We start from the raw sequence: 17,947 nt of genomic DNA, 5'->3' as shown, positions 1-17,947 counted from the left end.
GAATGTATGGACCAAGAGTTGGGCTTCAAGATTTGTGTCGGACAAGAGATCCCAAAGATGCAGCAATGAGTCCAACGCTGGATTTTTGGCGTTGGGTATTATATGATTTTTTTCCCCAAAAGCAAAACATGTTAAGAGCATTCTTTGGGATTAATTTGTTATCTACAAGATATGATTCAGTCATATACATATCATCGATTCCTAGCTACACAACAATCCTGCACTCCAAGCCATCCGCCGTGTACTCTCTATATAGATTAAATTTCAAATAACCACAAAACTACACATTTTGGGGTTAGGATTTCACAAACTACATGTCTTTAGATAGGAATTCTCAAATAATCCAAAACTTCCAGTTTGGTGGGTTTGACTATGTTTCCACATGTGTGGCCTACATGTAAGTGTCTATATAGCAAAAAGACTCGATCAGGGACTCGACCCGTTAACCCTTATCCGACCCTGTTTGTCTCAAAAAAAAAACCCTTATCCAACCCTGAACATAAAGGAGACCAAGAACAGTGAGTGCAGGTCGAGTAAACAAGCCCGTTAAGAGATGATATGGCACTTGCATGTAGGCCCAGCTGTTAGAGACACGGTCAGAACTCACTAATTAAATCGGTGGATTTAGGTGTTTTTTGAACACGTGTCTCAAGAGTGCTGATTCTGTGAGAAAATTAGCGTCAACCATTGTTCCGTGAAACCCTAATCACAAAATATGTGATTATGTGAAATTTACTGCCCCTATATATATAATCGTCCACGAAGCTCGATGTGAATATCTGCCATGCAATATTTGTCCTCTTACCTTGTTTTTCAAGCCACTAGCTCTCTGGTCAGTAGCGTTTACCTGCACGTCTCCGATAATTTCCATGAGTGCATTCATCGATTCTATGAACTTTCAAAGTTACAGTGTCCAGCAGACAGAGTTTGTCGACTAATCACAGTTATCATGGAAACGCAATCACATGATGAACTCCGGACTGTTGATCGATGGGAGATTTGCTAAACCCTCTCTGCCCCATTCATCAAACGAATGAACATGATGCACAGTTCATCACGATGAGGTCGAGCTTCCGCCGTGGTCAAATTTTGCCATTGAGGATGAACCCTAGCTTTTAGAAGGGAATGGTGGGAATTGAAAAATAACAAGGGAATGGGTAATATTAAGGAGACAGGAGGGGAAGTTGAGGGGATCCCCCTAGAGCCAACTAATTCCACCCTAAAATTGACGGTGTGACATTTTCTAGCCGCCGCATTAGTAAAACCGCCTATGAAAACACACTACACCACGTACCAAAATTTGTGGGCCCAAACTGCTGGCAAAGATGAACATATGGTGGCAATATGCCTGCCAGTGTAGGTTACCTGCTGGGAAAGGTTTAGGACGGCAATCTATCTACCGGCAAAAATTGGCAATCACCGGTAGACAAATGCCTGCCCGCAAAACTAGTTCCAGGGCACGCTATCTGCCGCCAAAGGTCACTTTTCCTGGCAGTTTATCTGTCTCCACAACTGGGACGTCGTGTAGTGACAACTTAGTTTGGTTTTAGAGAATGATTTGTCTGGCTTTGCAGATTTCAAGGGACTAGGTACCCGGTTTTCAAGTTCAAAGGGTAAAATAGTCTCATCCTCATAGTTCAGGTGGTTACATAGACTTAACTCTAATCTAGCTAATTGGTTAGGCTTGTACTAGTATCTAATGGAGGTGCTAAGCTGTTGTACCTAACTCTCTCTTGTACTGTACTGTTGTACGGTTCCACTCAAGGCATCAATATCATCAGCTGCGCAATACCAAACATCTTCCACGCTTTCATATATGTCGTACATTAGTGGGAAGAGATATAGAAGGAGAATCTCTTGAAGATAGATGCTATACGTACGTAAGACATGCATGGAAAAACGGAGACTTAGAGAGTCTTGGAGATGCTCTTACTTAATTATTCCAGCAGCCCCTTATTCCACACGGTCTCTATAAATACAGGTAGCTAGCTTCTCTTCTCTCGATCTATTCCGGTGAACACATGCAAAAGTAACCAAAGGAATTATATATCCAGGAAAAAAGCCATGGCCGACGAGCAATGGAGTGTGCCGAAGACAGTGCAAGAGCTGGCGGCCGGTGTCAACGAGCTGCCGAGCCAGTACTTGCTGCCGGAGAAGAAAAATCGTCACGGCGGTCGACTCTTGGTGGCGGAGGAGATGCTGGAGTCCATCCCCGTCATCGACCTCAGCCGGCTGCCGGCCGCCGACGAGGACGACAAGCTCCGGGCGGCTCTGCAGAGCTGGGGGCTCTTCCTGGTTATAGCTTAATCTCCCTCCCTGAACATTTACTTAATTTTGGTTTGCTTCATGCATGTGATCGTGGAACGGGTTCACAGTTTTGACAATAAATAACCAGCTGATGGTTGTTTCATAAAAAAGAACTAACTGGCAGCTGTACTGCAGATAATTGCTTGCCGCCACTTGGACCATCCTGGATTTCATCATACTTTTGACAAAATTTTCATCCGGAATTCCCAAAGATTGGAACCCCATGCATGTGTATAAATTTTTTGAATAAAAGAGAGCAAACTACGAGCGTTTGGAGACGTATGTTTGTATATAATAAGTTTCAGTTGTCATGTCTAACCAAGCTACATCACTTATCGGTGTGCGGTTTTTCATCTGATTCAACCAACAAGCAAACATGCCGGACCTAACTTATCGGAGCTCCGATTATTAGTCTACATCATTGTTTTTGAGGCAATATCCATGCTATCGGTAGCTATGTTTATCCATCCTTTTTTCTTTAGGCAATCTCTATCCATCCTAACTTGATCTTGAACCAAATACAATCTCCACAGAAACCATTGGTTAGATGGTCGTTGCACTCTTGGTCCACTTGGGATAGAATCCTAGATTTGACGTGTGTGTCTCTTGTTAAAATGACTTTCAGTAGTAGGTGATGTATGTGCACGCAGTGGCGCTTGGTGCCTTGCCCTTGAACTCCATTTTTAATTTAGTGTCTATTGTCCTTGAAAAGGTTTTTAATTTGTACTAGTTGACATTAATTGTTAGCTGTCCGATTAAGATCATGTCATCTCTTTTGTAGTTGCATGCATGGATCTCAAGTTTAGATCGGATGATGGTTCTTAGCGGTGACTTAGAAAAAATATATTTTCTTTGCATGCACGTTGATTTTATTTCCCTTTTCATTTTCTACTGTGTTTTACGGTTCTCCCTTGCATCTTGTATAATTTAGCTGTTTCTGGTTGGAGTTTCAAAAATAATATTTACGGTTGCGCAAGCTGTAATTTATCTTTAAAAACTTATTGCTTCCTCCGTCCAACAAAGGATGTCTCAATTTTAACTAAATTTGAATGCATCTATGCACTAAGTCATGTTTAGATACATCCAAATTTTGACAAACTTGAAACATCTTTTGTTGGACGGAGGGAGTACTATGTTTTGACTAACTCGATGCAGCTTGTTATACATGGACTGTCTAGGTTACCAACCATGGAATAGAATCCTCTCTGATGGATGATGTGATGAACGCATCAAAGGAATTTTTCCACCAGCCACTAGAAGAGAAACAGAAATGCAGCAACCTGGTAGACGGCAAGCATTTCCAAGTGGAAGGGTACGGTAATGACCAGATTAAAATCCAAAATCAGACCCTAGACTGGTCCGATCGGCTGCATCTCAGGGTGGGGCCAGAAAAGGAGATAAACCTTGCCAATTGGCCCAAACAACCTGAATCTTTCAGGTCAGTAGCTCCAAGCGTTCCAGAATTTCAAATACTGTAAACTCGGTATGCTCAAAATACACCGATTTTTTATACTCCATCCGATTCATAATAAGTGTCACTGATTTAGCACTGCAAGTTATTTTGTCTCAACTTTGATGTCAAACATCTCAGTTGTTTGCGATGAATATAATGGCTTTCACAAAAAAAAAGTAAGGATTGCCGCCACTGATCATATCAATCAATGTTTTTATATAGGAGGAAAAATTAATACGGATCAGAGTCTTTTTCGCAGGGATGTCCTACAAGAGTATACATCAAGAAGCAAGAGAATGAAACACATCATCCTTGGGGCAATGGCCAGACTTCTGGAGCTTGATGAAGAGTACTTCATTAGCCAATTCAGTGAAAGGGCTCCCACAACTGTTAGGATAAACCACTACGTCCCGTGTCCGAGACCAGATCTTGTCCTTGGCTTCAAGGCTCACTCTGATGATGGTGTTCTCGCGACTCTTCTTGTGGACAATGATGTTGCTGCGCTGCAGGTTCTTAGAGACGGCGTGTGGTACGACGTTCCAACCAATCCACGTACCTTGCTCGTGAACGTTGGAGACTTCATGGAGGTATCTGTAGGATCTTTCGTTATCGCGATTCCTATCTTGTGTGAATTTTCATAAAATACACTGCATTTGATCCGTTTATTTGAGATCTAATGTTTAGATTGAAAGTTTTCATGTTTTTGCTGAATAGATGTTTTCATCTGATAAATCCCCTATATATAATGATAATTAATTAAGCTAGTGCAACTAGTTTTTAGAACTTTTGATGCTTTGAACTGACCGTTGACTCTTGTTGATATCTTGACTTAGATAATGAGCAATGGGATCTTCAAGAGCCCAGTGCACAGGGTCGTGGCAAATGCGGAGACGGAGAGGTCCTCCTTAGCCATGTTCTACGGTCTGGATACGGAGAAAGAGATCGGGCCAGCGGCTCATCTGTTGCACGAGAATCAACCGGCACGGTATAGAAAGGTGAAAATCAAGGATTACATGGCCGGATTCTATGAACACTTTGCTCGAGGAACTAGGGTTCTCGACACTATGAAGACCTAAGATCATTATCCTTAGTTTCGAAGGAGCAAATACAGAAAATAAATAAAGTGCTCTTATTTTGGGTGTCAATTGTTGTCCTTTTTTAAGCGGTCTTCCCAGTTCTACAGCTTGTGATCTGCATATATATTATTCCCTCTAATATTCAATAAGTAAATCATAGTTGAATATTGTCTCCTTTTCTTCTTTTGAATGCAGGTTTTAGCCTCTGGTTTTGCATTCTTGGATTCAGAAAACCAAAATTCTTTACCCCTGTAAAGAGTGAATTAATTGGTGGCATGTTGATTCGACACAAATCAATAAGATAAGAACAAAAATAGATTATATAAGATAAGATGATAATAAAACATTCTCTTTAATTAAAAACGTAGTATAGTTTTTTAGTCCTTCGCAAGGCATGGGTATTGTGCTAGTATTTGCTAAGGTAGAACATCTTATAACTCTAAATTAGTTTTATTAAATTTGTCATGATATATTATCTTCATAGTATACTCATTAGATATTGTGGATATTAGTTTGTTTTTCAATAAAAAATTGGTCAAACTTCAATAAATTTGACTCAGGACAAAATTAGAACGTATTATATATTCAAGAACGGAGGTAGTAACGCGTTAAAAAAAACCATTACAAAATCTTCTTAGCGTAACCACTACGGCAACAATCCATTTAACATATATACATATATATATATATATATATATCACACTTTAAGGACTGCATTGCACATCAAAGTTTTGAGCGACAAGGAGTCGAGGACGCTAATTACGCATCCCAAAAAAATTCATCACATGTTTTTCACGAGGATTTGATCGTTTGCAGCACTTTAATTTTCAGTTTGGTCACTTACATCGCCCATAACCCAAGTTTAATTATTTTTTTAGGGGAATAACCCAAGTTTAAATGGCAAAGGGCGAAGCAAATCATCATCAAAGTACATGCAAAGTAAAAGGAGGCGCGCGCCCACTGGGCTGCTGCCCTGGCATCCGGTGTCCCCTTGCCGTGTGATGGACCGGGCTCGGGAAGTTTTTGTTTTTTTCAGGGGAACTAGCCTGTATGTGGTGGACATCACTCAAATATTGGGCCGTAGCTCGTAGAGACTGGATGTAGAGACCCACCTTCATTTCACATTATAAGGCTTCTTCGGTTTTTCCAACGTTACCATTAGGCCCCGATTAGAATCGATGATACACCAGCTTCGGTGTTCTAAAAAAAAATGCATCGAGAAGGTTGTACCATAACATCACCGTACATTCAAAGACAACACTTGAGCAACAATGCATTGGAAGGGGCCTAATCCCTCCAAGAACAAAATCATGTCCCTCATTTTATTATCAATTCTAATTGAGTTACAAGAATACAAGATACGACTGAACAGTAGATTAGGAGTACGAGTATCTCGCGTGAGTATTCCGTCAGGACAAAGATACATAGTCACGTACGAAATGCAAGGAGTCCGATACCGATTTTTGTGGAGCAAAGGGGGTTAATTTTAATCTAAATGATTTTACGTTCGAGAGAACAACAAAGTCAGACAAAAGCATGGCATGGAAAAAAGAATCCAAAGTTGGTAAAAAACTGAACACAAGTACTTCAAGTCTGAATCCACTACAAAGAGGAAACCATCCCATCCAACTGATCGACACGAATACGATCAACCAAGCCTTCGCATCCACAAGCCTCGTCCACAAAAGACAGGGTCAGACTTGCTGTTAAAAAAAAAGAACACAAGGTCAGACTCTTACTCCTTTTACATAGAGAACAAGAAGATTGTTGAAACAAGACTATTCAAATTCCGTCGACTCACCCAAGCACCAGGACCAAAACCCACAAGTGGCACACGCGGTTTACTAGAATCCCAACTCCGAATTCAGAATCCCAGATGGGAAGCATGTGCCCAGCCAGCGATGGCACAATATATAAACACGTACCATCCCAGATGACAAGACGCAGACGCTCTCATCTTTCATACAATGAACTGAAACACACAAAGGAAAACATAGCCCACCAACAATGCCTTCTTCGCTTGGCCTTGCTGTAGCGCTGCTGGTCAGCTTTGTCTCTGCCGTGAGTTCCTGCACGCAGCAGGAGAAGGGGTACCTTCTCCAGTTCCACGCAGCGATGGCCTCGCCGCGGCGTGGCAGGAGGCTGGCCACGATTGCTGCAGCTGGGAAGGGATCACCTGTAATGCCAAAATGATGATCATTGGCATCTCGCTGGCTTCTAGGGGCCTTGAGGGGAACATCTCAGTGTCCCTGGGCAATCTCACCGCCCTGAAGCTCCTTACCCTCTCCCGCAACTCGCTCTCCAGTGGCGGAATTGGTGTCGTCTCGCAGCATCGCCGTTCTCGATGTCAGCTTTAACCGCCTCACCGGAGCGCTGCGGGAACTGCCACCATCCCCAGCCCCCGGTCGTCCTCTGCAGGTACTCAGGATGGCAACGGATCGGGTCTGGACGGGTCGACCAAATCCATATCCATATCCATATCCATCGCCGGACCAATTATCCATCCACGAAAATATCCGTGGATACAAAACAATATCCATATCCATATCCACCGGGTATCCATAGATTATCTATATCCATGCAATATTCTCTTTCCGTCCAATATTAAGTGACTCTAATTTGTGACGGAGTTTAGACGGCAAAAAATTATATGCATAACTATGCGAAAGCTCATTAGATTACTAAGATATATATATATATATATATGTATATATATATATATTACTTTGTGTTCAACAAAAATAATAATAATCCAAAAATGAGATATTGCTATTATCTCAATAGATGAAACTTACGGAAGAGTACATCTATCGAGCAGTGGATCCACGTCTCGGTAATTTATTTATTTTAATAAACACCAGGTATCCACGAATCAAATATGATATCCATACCCGCTCCACGAATTGGCGGGTATCCATACGTGGATATCCATGGATCGAAAACCCGATCCATATCCACGATCCATGGACTGGATATCCATGGATGGATATCCGCATTTTGACTATCCATTGCCATCTTGAGCAGGTACTGGACATCTCTAGCAACTTATTTGCAGGAGACTTCCCGTCATGGAAGGCGATGGAAAATATGATCGCCCTCAATGCCAGCAATAACAGCTTCGCTGGGCCGATACCAACTCATTTCTGCGACAGCTCGCCGTCTCTCGCCGTGCTTGATCTGAGTCGCAACAAATTCAGTGGTGGAATCCCCCAAGCGCTCGGTGATTGCTCCATGCTGAGAGTACTCAATGCTGGTTACAACAACCTCAGGGGGACACTCCCGGATGAACTCTTCAATGCTACCTCATTGGAGCACCTGTCTTTTCGTGACAATGAGTTGCATGGAGTACTTGATGAAGCACATGTAATCAACCTCAGAAATCTCGTGACCCTGAATCTTGGGAGGAACAATTTCAGTGGCAGGATTCCAGATTCTATAGGTGAGCTCAAGAGAATGGAGGCGGCCTATTTTGACCAGAACATCATGTCAGGGGAGCTGCCAGCAGCTCTGAGCAACTGCACATACCTCGTAACAGTTGACCTCAAGATCAACGTATTCAGTGGAGAACTCAGCAAGTTCAATTTCTCCAACTTGCCCAATCTCAAAACTTTTGACCTTATGGACAACAACTTCACTGGCACAATTCCAGAAAGCATATACTCTTGCAGCAATCTGACTGCACTGAGGCTATCTGCCAATAACCTGCATGGGCAACTTTTGCCAAGAATAAGCGATCTGAAGCACCTCACTTTCCTTTCACTTTCTGTCAACTCTTTCAAAAATATCACAAATGCACTTCACATCCTAAAGAACTGCAGGCAGCTTACCATCTTGCTTATCGGGAAGAACTTCAGGGGAGAGCTCATGCCTGAGTATGAAAGATTTGATGGTTTCGAGAACCTTCAGGTTTTAGACATTGGAGCTTGCCAATTGTTAGGTAAAATACCTCTTTGGATATCGAAGCTAGCAAAATTAGAGATGTCGAGGTTATCTAACAATCAACTCAGTGGATCAATACCAGACTGGATCAAAGCCCTAAAGTATCTCTTCTATCTAGACATATCAAACAACAGCCTCACCGGAGAAATCCCAACAGCACTAATGGATATGCCAATGTTAAAGTCAGAGAAGACAGAAGCCCATTTAGATCCAAGGGTCTTCAAACTACCAGTTTATATTGGTATATCACGTCAATACTGCAAACCCATTGCTTTACCTAAAGTGCTGGATCTAGGCAACAATAAATTCACTGGTGAGATCCCAGTGGAGATTGGTCGGTTGAAATCCCTCCTTTCACTCAACTTGAGTTCGAATGACTTGACAGGACAGATCCCACAATCAATATGCAATCTCACAAGACTGCTGGTACTGGACTTGTCCAACAACAATCTCACAGGTGCAATCCCATCTGCATTGAACAGCCTGCACTCCCTTTCAGCGTTCAATGTTTCTAGCAATGACCTAGAAGGCCCTATACCATCTGGAGGCTAGTTTAGTACATTTGAGGCTTCTAGCTTCAATGGTAATACAAAGCTCTGCGGGTCTATGCTCATTCACAAATGCAATTCAGCAGAAGCACCTTCAGCCACCATTCTGTCAACAAAACAAACAGACTATAAGGCTGCATTCATGATTGCTTTCAGTGCTTTCTTTGTTGTAGGGGTGTTGTATGATCAGATAGTTTTATCAAGATATTTCGGCTAGTACTACTGCAGTTTACATATCTGGTAATGTTAACATTGTTCAGACTAGGCTCCTATTCAGGCTTAGCAACATGTCCATAGAAGAAGCTTCTTCTCTAGTTGTGACTTGTGAGTCATAATATAAAATCAAGACGAGTTGAACTGAAGCATTCTAAATTCTAACTGAGTCGAAAACTCAATCTCCCTGGGATTGAGTTTGCATATTGATTGGTTGAATCATACTGATGTTTTTTAGGTACGAGTAACAAACCAAGAGGAATTGATGAAACGTAAGCTGTCAGCACCACTACTAACCATGGAATGCTAATGCTGCATTTACTGGAAGCCTAAATAATGTAGAGCATCAAGAGAGTATGGTCCAAAATTAAATCAATGCAGAAAGAGATGTGATTCTTGAGCCCTGCATCATATTATCACACCTACCCGCTGATAGGAAGAGCACAAATTTATTGAGAATGGTTTCTGGAAACAGAGAGAATGAGTTGGTTCATGCGCACTGTGTTAGGCAATGAAGAACAGTGAATGAACTAGAAAATAGCAGGGGGAAACACTGAAAGAATCTGCTTTACGGTGCCCTCAAATGAATATGAGCCCTCCATTTTAGTCAATCTGATGGATGAAAGTAAATGGTACTGCAATACAAATAGGAGAAGTAACTCAGAACAGGGATCAACCAAGGCTTGATAGATGCACATAACACTTGGTAGAACATGCTAGAACAACAACCGATTCATGAATGTATGGTTCTTTGATGCAAAAAAAAAGTCAAATAAAAAAGTAGTATGAAATTTATTTTTTATGAAGGTATGACTAAGCCCTGAATTGTTGACATTGACATGTGAATTAAGTTTCTTACAATGATGATGAGGTTATTTTGTCAAACCCAGTACATAGCTATTAATCACCATGTCAGATCGATTACACTCCTGAAATTGTTAACCATTATAGAAGTTCAGGAAATTAACAATTCAATAAAGCTTTTAAAAAGCAACAATGTATTTTTCAATTCAATAATTGAAATATGTCAACTAAGTTCCTTGCAATGATCATGTGATTAGTTTTTCTATCTCAGTTTATAGCAATTGATCCTTAATTCCTTATTCATGTGTGGAACTATCAAAAAGAATAAATTTTCGAATGATGGACAACACAATGACACTGAATGGAGCATTGGAGCATGCAACGACCATGATGCTATCTCACTCTGCAAATTATCTATCAGAACATACAGTAACTATTTATTTTCAGTAGATTTAAGTTTTTCTTTTCCACTACCGGTTGAGATTTCTCCAACTTGCTCAAATACTTGCACCAACTATTATCCAAAAGTTGTTAGAGGTTCCCAAAGGTTTCACCAGATGTTTCTAAAAATCTGTTCATCTTGGCATAGAACAACTGGCATGGTGGTGTCTTTCGATAATGGTCCATGTCAGGTTGCATGTGTAGAAAGAAGTAGTCACAAATATAGCGAGGAATACAAGGGCAAGCAAAAAAATGAGTTGGGTATGCCTATTTAACTTTTTCCCCATCTTGGCACCAGTCTAGTTTTTATGAATGTGAGCGTGAAAAGGCCGCTTGAGAACCTACTACAGTTGGTACTATTATGAGGTCATTCAACCATCTATCATAGGTGAGTCGCTTTCGTAGGCTTGTTGTTGTAGGAGGTCTATAACATAGGAGAGTCGCTATGTGATATATTAAAAATATGAATGCATGTGGACTTCAATATGAACGTATCGCATTTAAAATACTTGCTTGTGTAATTGCAGCTTAAAGACATGTACCTCCCAGGAAGAAATCCGATATGGCAGGCTGATGTCGCCTTTTAGATTAGTGGTCATATAGGTTTACAATAATTTTGAAGGGTGAAGAGAGACTCCATTAGTTTTGTTGGAGATGTAAAAGTACTCCCTCCAATCCATAACAATTGTCGCAGATTTAGTACAACTTTGTACTAAATTAACGACACTTATTATGGATCGGAGGAAGTACATACGCCCTTCGACCCATATTACTTGTCGAAATATTCAGGACCAAAATCCGTGTAGCTTTAATTTCAACATTTCCTTTGCTTGCCAAACAGCAAGACTCGACGCGTGCAGAATTTCTAGGTATAAAAGTAACCAAACAAGAAAAAATGTAAGCTGTAAGCACAACTAGCAGTGACCATTATTCCCAGGAGCGTGCGACACAGCACGCAAAAATTCCATGACAAGATCTTCTAGTTGCAACTAGTTGCTACAGATCTATTTTTCAGGGAAGAAGTGCAGTCCAAAGTTGCAACAGGCAGGCTAATTACCTTGAGAGCGCGCGTCATTGGCCATCCTGCTCTGTCCTCCGGCATCCGTCCGCCGCCGCGGCGGCGTCGGGGCCGCCGCAAATTGAAGCCTCCCGCCGGTGAAGAGCAAAGGTCAGAGGATGTACCCGTCGGCCCTGAAACGATTCTTCCACCGGTCCGCCTGACGCGGGTGCCCTGAACCTTGGCTCCGCCAGCCGGTCCATCTGGCCGCCGCGACGCCGCCGCCGGGTGTGTGGAGTTGCGTTTTTCTCGCCCCGTTTTTCCTTCCAGTGAACCACAGAAAACAACTCTTGGGAGAACTTTTAATACCCCATGATTTTCTAGGTACTGTTTCAATTTTAGAAAATACGGAAAGTATGTAATCCTTATCTTAACTTTATAAGATTGTCGAGCAAAAATATCCAGCCAAAAATCATCTCTACGGTGCAAACTGTGAAAACTTAAAAATTTCTGCAGCGATTCAAGTGCACTTATTTAGTAGTTAACAAGTTTCATTCACTTGTCAGTCTGGCCCATATGTTAAGATTAATGAGAGGGACAAATGAGGACTCTCATTGAATATCATGATGTTTTCTCCATCCTTATTTTCCAAACAACCTCAAATGGACAAACAGGGAGGACAAATGAGAGCTCTCACTTGGAGATGCGTCCTAATAGACTGCGATGATTAGAGGTTACCTTTAAACCCTTAAATGTACCCATAGAGACAGACCGAGACAAAAAAATCAGTTACTGTAAATACTCTATTATCGCTCTTCAACAAAAACAAAAAACAGACCGTCTTTATAGCTTGCACTCTGAAAACAGATCTGAATGGCCCACTTTCTAGTGTTTTTGCCTATGTGGACTACGCGTACCGGAACCAACGACAAGGAAGAAGACGGTCGGTCGACTGCGCGTTTGCAGCAATAAGCAGGAGCACGTCAAAGCATCGATCTGAGATCTGTACCATCGCCGAGTAGTCGGGTCGGGTCGGGTCTCGCCGCCATTTTCAGTATTGCAAGTGACCAAGTCCAAGTGTGAATATTCTGGGTGCCATTTTCAGTATTCCATTGTCGTCCGGCCGGCTGTTGCACGTTGCAGAGACCGGAGTCCCGACACGTTTGGTCCCCAGCCAAACATTTTGTGCAACACCTTTTTTTGTCTTTCCAATCGGTCATGTTATCTGATAAGAATTGTATGTTGTAAACAATTATTTGGCTGGACCGATTAACAACCTGTTTTCCACACCACAGGCCAACAGAACACCACGGGATCATCAATCTTTCTGATAAGCCACTGCCGGTACTCACACGCTACCCAGTTTTACCAGAACAGCTTCCAGATTCAGATGATAACAACACAGAGTCATGGTCCATGGTCCACAATAGTGTGCCGGAGGAGCCAGGATAATGGAAAACAGCAGCAATTTGACGTATCCGACAAGCAAAGCTCGCGCGATCAGAGGAAGCAAACGCCTCCGAGGTCAGAAGGATTGGAACATGGAAGAGAGCACATGTCGCCTGGTCCATTAAGCCTAGAATGCGCTTTCACGTCAATTAAGCTTTAGAAGATTGCACTTTCTTCTTACCCTCTCCACTTAAGCTTGTCCACACACTGACCGAGACCGAGACGCCCATGCATGATTGCTCTGTATATCGCAGGCGCCTTTCAGGATGATCTTGCAGTGTACCTATTTCGCCGATCAAATCTTCTTCAGTGGCTGTTGCATTCCCCTAATAACGCCTTTTTCCTGCTCACCAAATGATGCATCCAGAAGAGATATTATGTGTCAGTGGGAAGAGTTCAGATTTTTTTTTAAATGGAGCCGGTAAAAAAGTGATGTCAAATCAAGTAAATTAAGGCATGTAGTAAAGGATTGGGACAAGAATGGTTACAGAAGACCATTTCTGTAGGGTCAGTATTCTGGAAGATTGGCCAATTGACTTGTCAGTAGATTAGATTTATATGAGGCAGCAGATAGTGAAACACTGAAACGTCATACTGTCATAGTGTGAACTAGGAAGCTGCTGGTGTCAGTTGTCTAAAGTCCAATTTTCTTGAGCCCAATTTTCTTCGTGGTGGCTCTGACTACAAGGGACAAAACAAATGCGAGCAAGGACCGCTTCTTTCTTTCATGACTAGACCACCATTGATGCTTTATCCAGTCAGGGCTCAGTTTAAAGCTCTTGCTCCGATGCTAGTTTCACCAGAAAATCATGCAGACATTCCATTTTTCCAACAAGACACGCAGCAAGAAACTGCACACTCCTTCTCTTGGCCTTGCTCTCGTTCTGCTGATCTCCTTGGTCTCTACCACCAGTTCGTGCACAGAGCAGGAGAAGAGCTCCCTTCTCCAGTTCCTCGCCGGGCTATCACAAGACGGTGGCCTCACAGCCTCATGGAGAAATGGCACAGATTGCTGCGAGTGGGAAGGAATCACCTGCAGGCAAGATAGGACGGTCACCAATGTCTTTCTGGCTTCTAAGGGCCTTGAGGGACACATCTCGCAGTCCCTGGGGACCCTTGCCGGGCTGCAGTACCTTAACCTCTCTCACAATCTGCTATCCGGAGGTCTGCCGCTGGAATTGGTGTCGTCCAGCAGCATGACTATCCTTGACGTCAGCTTTAACCAGCTCAGTGGAACACTCAACAAGCTGTCATCTTCAAACCCTGCCCGGCCTCTGCAGGTACTGAACATCTCAAGCAACTTATTTGCAGGAGAGTTCCCGTCCACCTTATGGAAAACAACAGAGAATCTGGTTGCACTCAATGCCAGTAATAACAGCTTTACTGGGTCGATACCAACTGATTTCTGCAACAGCTCGTCATCCTTCACCGTGCTTGAGCTCTGTTTCAACAAATTCAGTGGCACCATTCCCCCAGGGCTTGGTGATTGCTCCAGGCTGAGAGAGCTCCGAGCCGGCTACAACAATCTCAGCGGAACACTCCCAGATGAACTCTTTGATGCCACCTCGTTGGAGTACCTTTCTTTTCCTAACAATGACTTGCATGGAGCTATTCATGGTACGCGCATAATCAAACTCAAAAATCTTGTAAATGTTGATCTTGGAGGGAATAACTTCAGTGGCAAGATTCCAGATTCCATATGTCAGCTCAAGAAGTTGAAGGAGCTCCATTTGGGCAACAACAACATGTCAGGGGAGCTGCCATCAGCTCTGAGCAATTGCACAAATATGATAACACTTGACCTCAAGAGCAACAATTTTAGTGGAGAACTTACCAATGTCAATTTCTCCAGCCTGCCCAATATAAAAACTATAGATCTTTACTCAAACAACTTCAACGGCCCAATTCCAGAAAGCATGTACACTTGCAGCAATCTGAATGCACTGCGGGTATCTACTAATAACTTAGATGGGCAGCTTTCGCCAAGAATAAGCAATCTGAAGTATCTCACCTTCCTATCACTTGCCACAAACTCTTTCAGTAACATCACAAATGCACTTTACATCCTTAAGAGCAGCAGGAACCTCGCCACCCTACTTATCGGGGAGAACTTCAGGGGAGAGCTCATGCCAGACGATGACGGAATTGTTGGTTTTGAGAATCTCAAGGTTTTTGACATTGGAGGTTGCCAATTGACAGGAAAAATACCTCTATGGATATCAAGGGTAACAAATATGGAGATGTTACTTTTAAGTGACAATCAACTAACTGGACCAATGCCAGGATGGATCAACTCCCTAAGCCATCTCTTCTTTATGGATGTGTCAAACAACAGTCTTACAGGAGAAATCCCGTTAACCTTGATGGAGATGCCAATGCTAAAATCAACTGAGAATGCAACTCATTCGGACCCAAGGGTCTTTGAGCTGCCTGTTTATGGTGCTCCAGCACTTCAATACCGAGTGGTTACAGCTTTCAAAACAGTGTTGAATCTAAGCTACAATAACTTCACAGGTGTGATTCCCCCACAGATTGGTCAGTTGAAAGTGCTTGCTGTACTTGATCTAAGCTTCAACAAATTATCTGGAAAGATCCCAAATTCAATTTGCAACCTCACAAGCTTGCAGGTGCTAGACTTGTCCAGCAACAATCTCACAGGTGGTATCCCAGCTGCACTGAACAGCCTGCACTTCCTTTCAGCATTCAACATCTCGAACAATAACATAGAAGGGCCTATTCCATATGGAAGCCAGTTTAATACATTTCAGAGTACTAGTTTTGATGGGAACCCAAAGTTGTGTGGCTCCATGCTCACTCAAAAGTGTGATTCAACTTCAATACCCCCGACCTCGAGAAAACGAGATAAGAAGGCTGTTTTAGCAATTGCATTAAGTGTGTTCTTTGGGGGCATCGCTATTCTTTCATTGCTAGGGCATCTCCTTGTCTCAATCAGTATGAAGGGTTTTACAGCAAAACATAGAAGGGACAATAATGGAGATGTTGAAGAATCTTCATTTTACTCCAGTTCAGAGCAAACACTAGTAGTGATGCGGATGCCACAAGGAACAGGAGAAGAAAATATCCTCAAATTCGCTGACATTTTGAGAGCTACAAACAACTTCGATAAAGAGAACATAGTTGGATGTGGAGGTTATGGATCAGTCTACAAGGCAGAGCTACCAGATGGCTCCAAACTGGCAATCAAAAAGCTCAACGGTGAAATGTGTCTGATGGAAAGGGAATTCACTGCAGAGGTTGATGCGCTCTCCATGGCACAACATGAAAATCTTGTACCACTGTGGGGTTACTGCATCCAGGGAAACTCAAGGTTCCTCATATATTCCTACATGGAGAATGGCAGTCTCGATGATTGGCTTCATAACAGGGATGATGATGCTAGCACATTTCTTGACTGGCCGACTCGCCTCAAGATTGCACGAGGAGCAAGCCTGGGTCTTTCTTATATCCATGATGTCTGCAACCCTCAAATTGTCCACCGTGACATCAAATCCAGTAACATCCTACTGGACAAAGAATTTAAAGCTTATGTTGCAGATTTTGGGCTAGCCAGATTGATCCTTCCCAACAAAACTCATGTCACAACTGAGATGGTCGGTACTATGGGTTACATTCCACCTGAGTATGGGCAAGCATGGATTGCTACATTGAGAGGTGATATGTACAGTTTCGGAGTACTTCTGCTTGAGCTGCTAACAGGAAGGCGACCTGTTCCAGTTCTGTCTACATCAAAAGAACTTGTCCCATGGGTTCTACAGATGAGGTCTGAGGGAAAGCAGATTGAAGTCCTGGATCCAACACTTCGAGGAACAGGGTTTGAAGAACAAATGCTGAAGGTGCTTGAAGCCGCTTGCAAGTGTGTTGACAATAATCAATTCAGGAGGCCAACTATCATGGAAGTAGTCTCCTGCCTCGCAAGTATAGACGCTCACCTGGAGACAAAAAACAGCCAAGATAGGATGAATTGCACATGATAGATAATTGTGTACTTCAGGTGCACGGAGTAGATGTAGTTTTCCCAGCTTCACTAGAAGTGCTACTTCTGATTAGTCTTGCAGTTTGTTTTGTACAGCACCTCACAGATTGTCATTTTGAACTTTACGTACTTTTCTTAGGAAAGCATTTTTCTAAAACTTATCTTCCTTTAGGATGTTTCTTGAAGTATCATGTATGCTCATGCTTTGCAGGCGCGGGAGGAAGTGTAAAATAAGTGAAATGATTGCCTTGTTTTCACAGTGAAAGAGTGGAAGGATTTCAATTGAAGTGACGAGTGCAAATACTGTACTGTACTACTGTATGTCTTTTTTTTAGGGAGAAGACAGTAGATCTTTTGATCTACTGCCATTATCTTAAAATTAAAATGGTTATGTACAGGTAAAATAGAAGAACTATCTAAAAGCATCAATCCAGTCCTTAAATGCAGAGTTCAAGTTGGGTTGGTAGAGACCACAGATGTTTGGGCCGAGCAAGGGATCAAATGTAATTTGAATGCAATGCAACCAGGTTTCAAATGTCAGTAGATCTTATCCAAAAAAAAAAAGTGTCAGTAGATCAACATGATAACAGTACAGCCACTAAGCAGTACAGACAGGAAAGGCGATCAGATTAGCCTACCACGTCGAAGGATTCGTGCAGTCAAGAAGAAAACGCGGACCTCGCATTGCAGATTTGCAGGCACAGTGCACACGGCTGATTGGCCGTC

General features: G+C 42.5%; 1 protein-coding gene and 1 pseudogene across 1 annotated transcript; both read left to right on the top strand.

The window, feature by feature from the left end:
- The first annotated feature begins 1,862 nt into the window (after positions 1-1,862).
- LOC100832339 (protein SRG1) lies at positions 1,863-4,905 on the top strand. Its single transcript, XM_003570900.2, has 5 exons — positions 1,863-1,981; positions 2,055-2,295; positions 3,486-3,745; positions 4,020-4,347; positions 4,594-4,905. The coding sequence occupies exons 2-5, from the start codon at positions 2,065-2,067 to the stop codon at positions 4,834-4,836; spliced, it is 1,062 nt and encodes a 353-aa protein (XP_003570948.1). The 5' UTR covers positions 1,863-1,981; positions 2,055-2,064; the 3' UTR covers positions 4,837-4,905.
- Positions 4,906-6,843: 1,938 nt separating this feature from the next.
- LOC100832169 lies at positions 6,844-17,508 on the top strand (annotated as a pseudogene).
- Positions 17,509-17,947: the final 439 nt, after the last annotated feature.

The sequence above is a fragment of the Brachypodium distachyon genome, chromosome 3, assembly GCF_000005505.3.
Source record: "Brachypodium distachyon strain Bd21 chromosome 3, Brachypodium_distachyon_v3.0, whole genome shotgun sequence".
Classification (NCBI taxonomy): domain Eukaryota; kingdom Viridiplantae; phylum Streptophyta; class Magnoliopsida; order Poales; family Poaceae; genus Brachypodium; species Brachypodium distachyon.
This window is presented reverse-complemented; position numbering and strand designations above follow the sequence as displayed.

Bases quoted from the DNA above. Each gene is read 5' to 3' on its own strand.
- LOC100832339 (XM_003570900.2), top strand. From the start codon at position 2,065: ATGGCCGACGAGCAATGGAGTGTGCCGAAGACAGTGCAAGAGCTGGCG. The intron at 2,296-3,485 runs GTTATAGCTTAA...TGGACTGTCTAG, and splicing joins AGAGCTGGGGGCTCTTCCTG to GTTACCAACCATGGAATAGA. The intron at 3,746-4,019 runs GTCAGTAGCTCC...TCTTTTTCGCAG, and splicing joins AAACAACCTGAATCTTTCAG to GGATGTCCTACAAGAGTATA.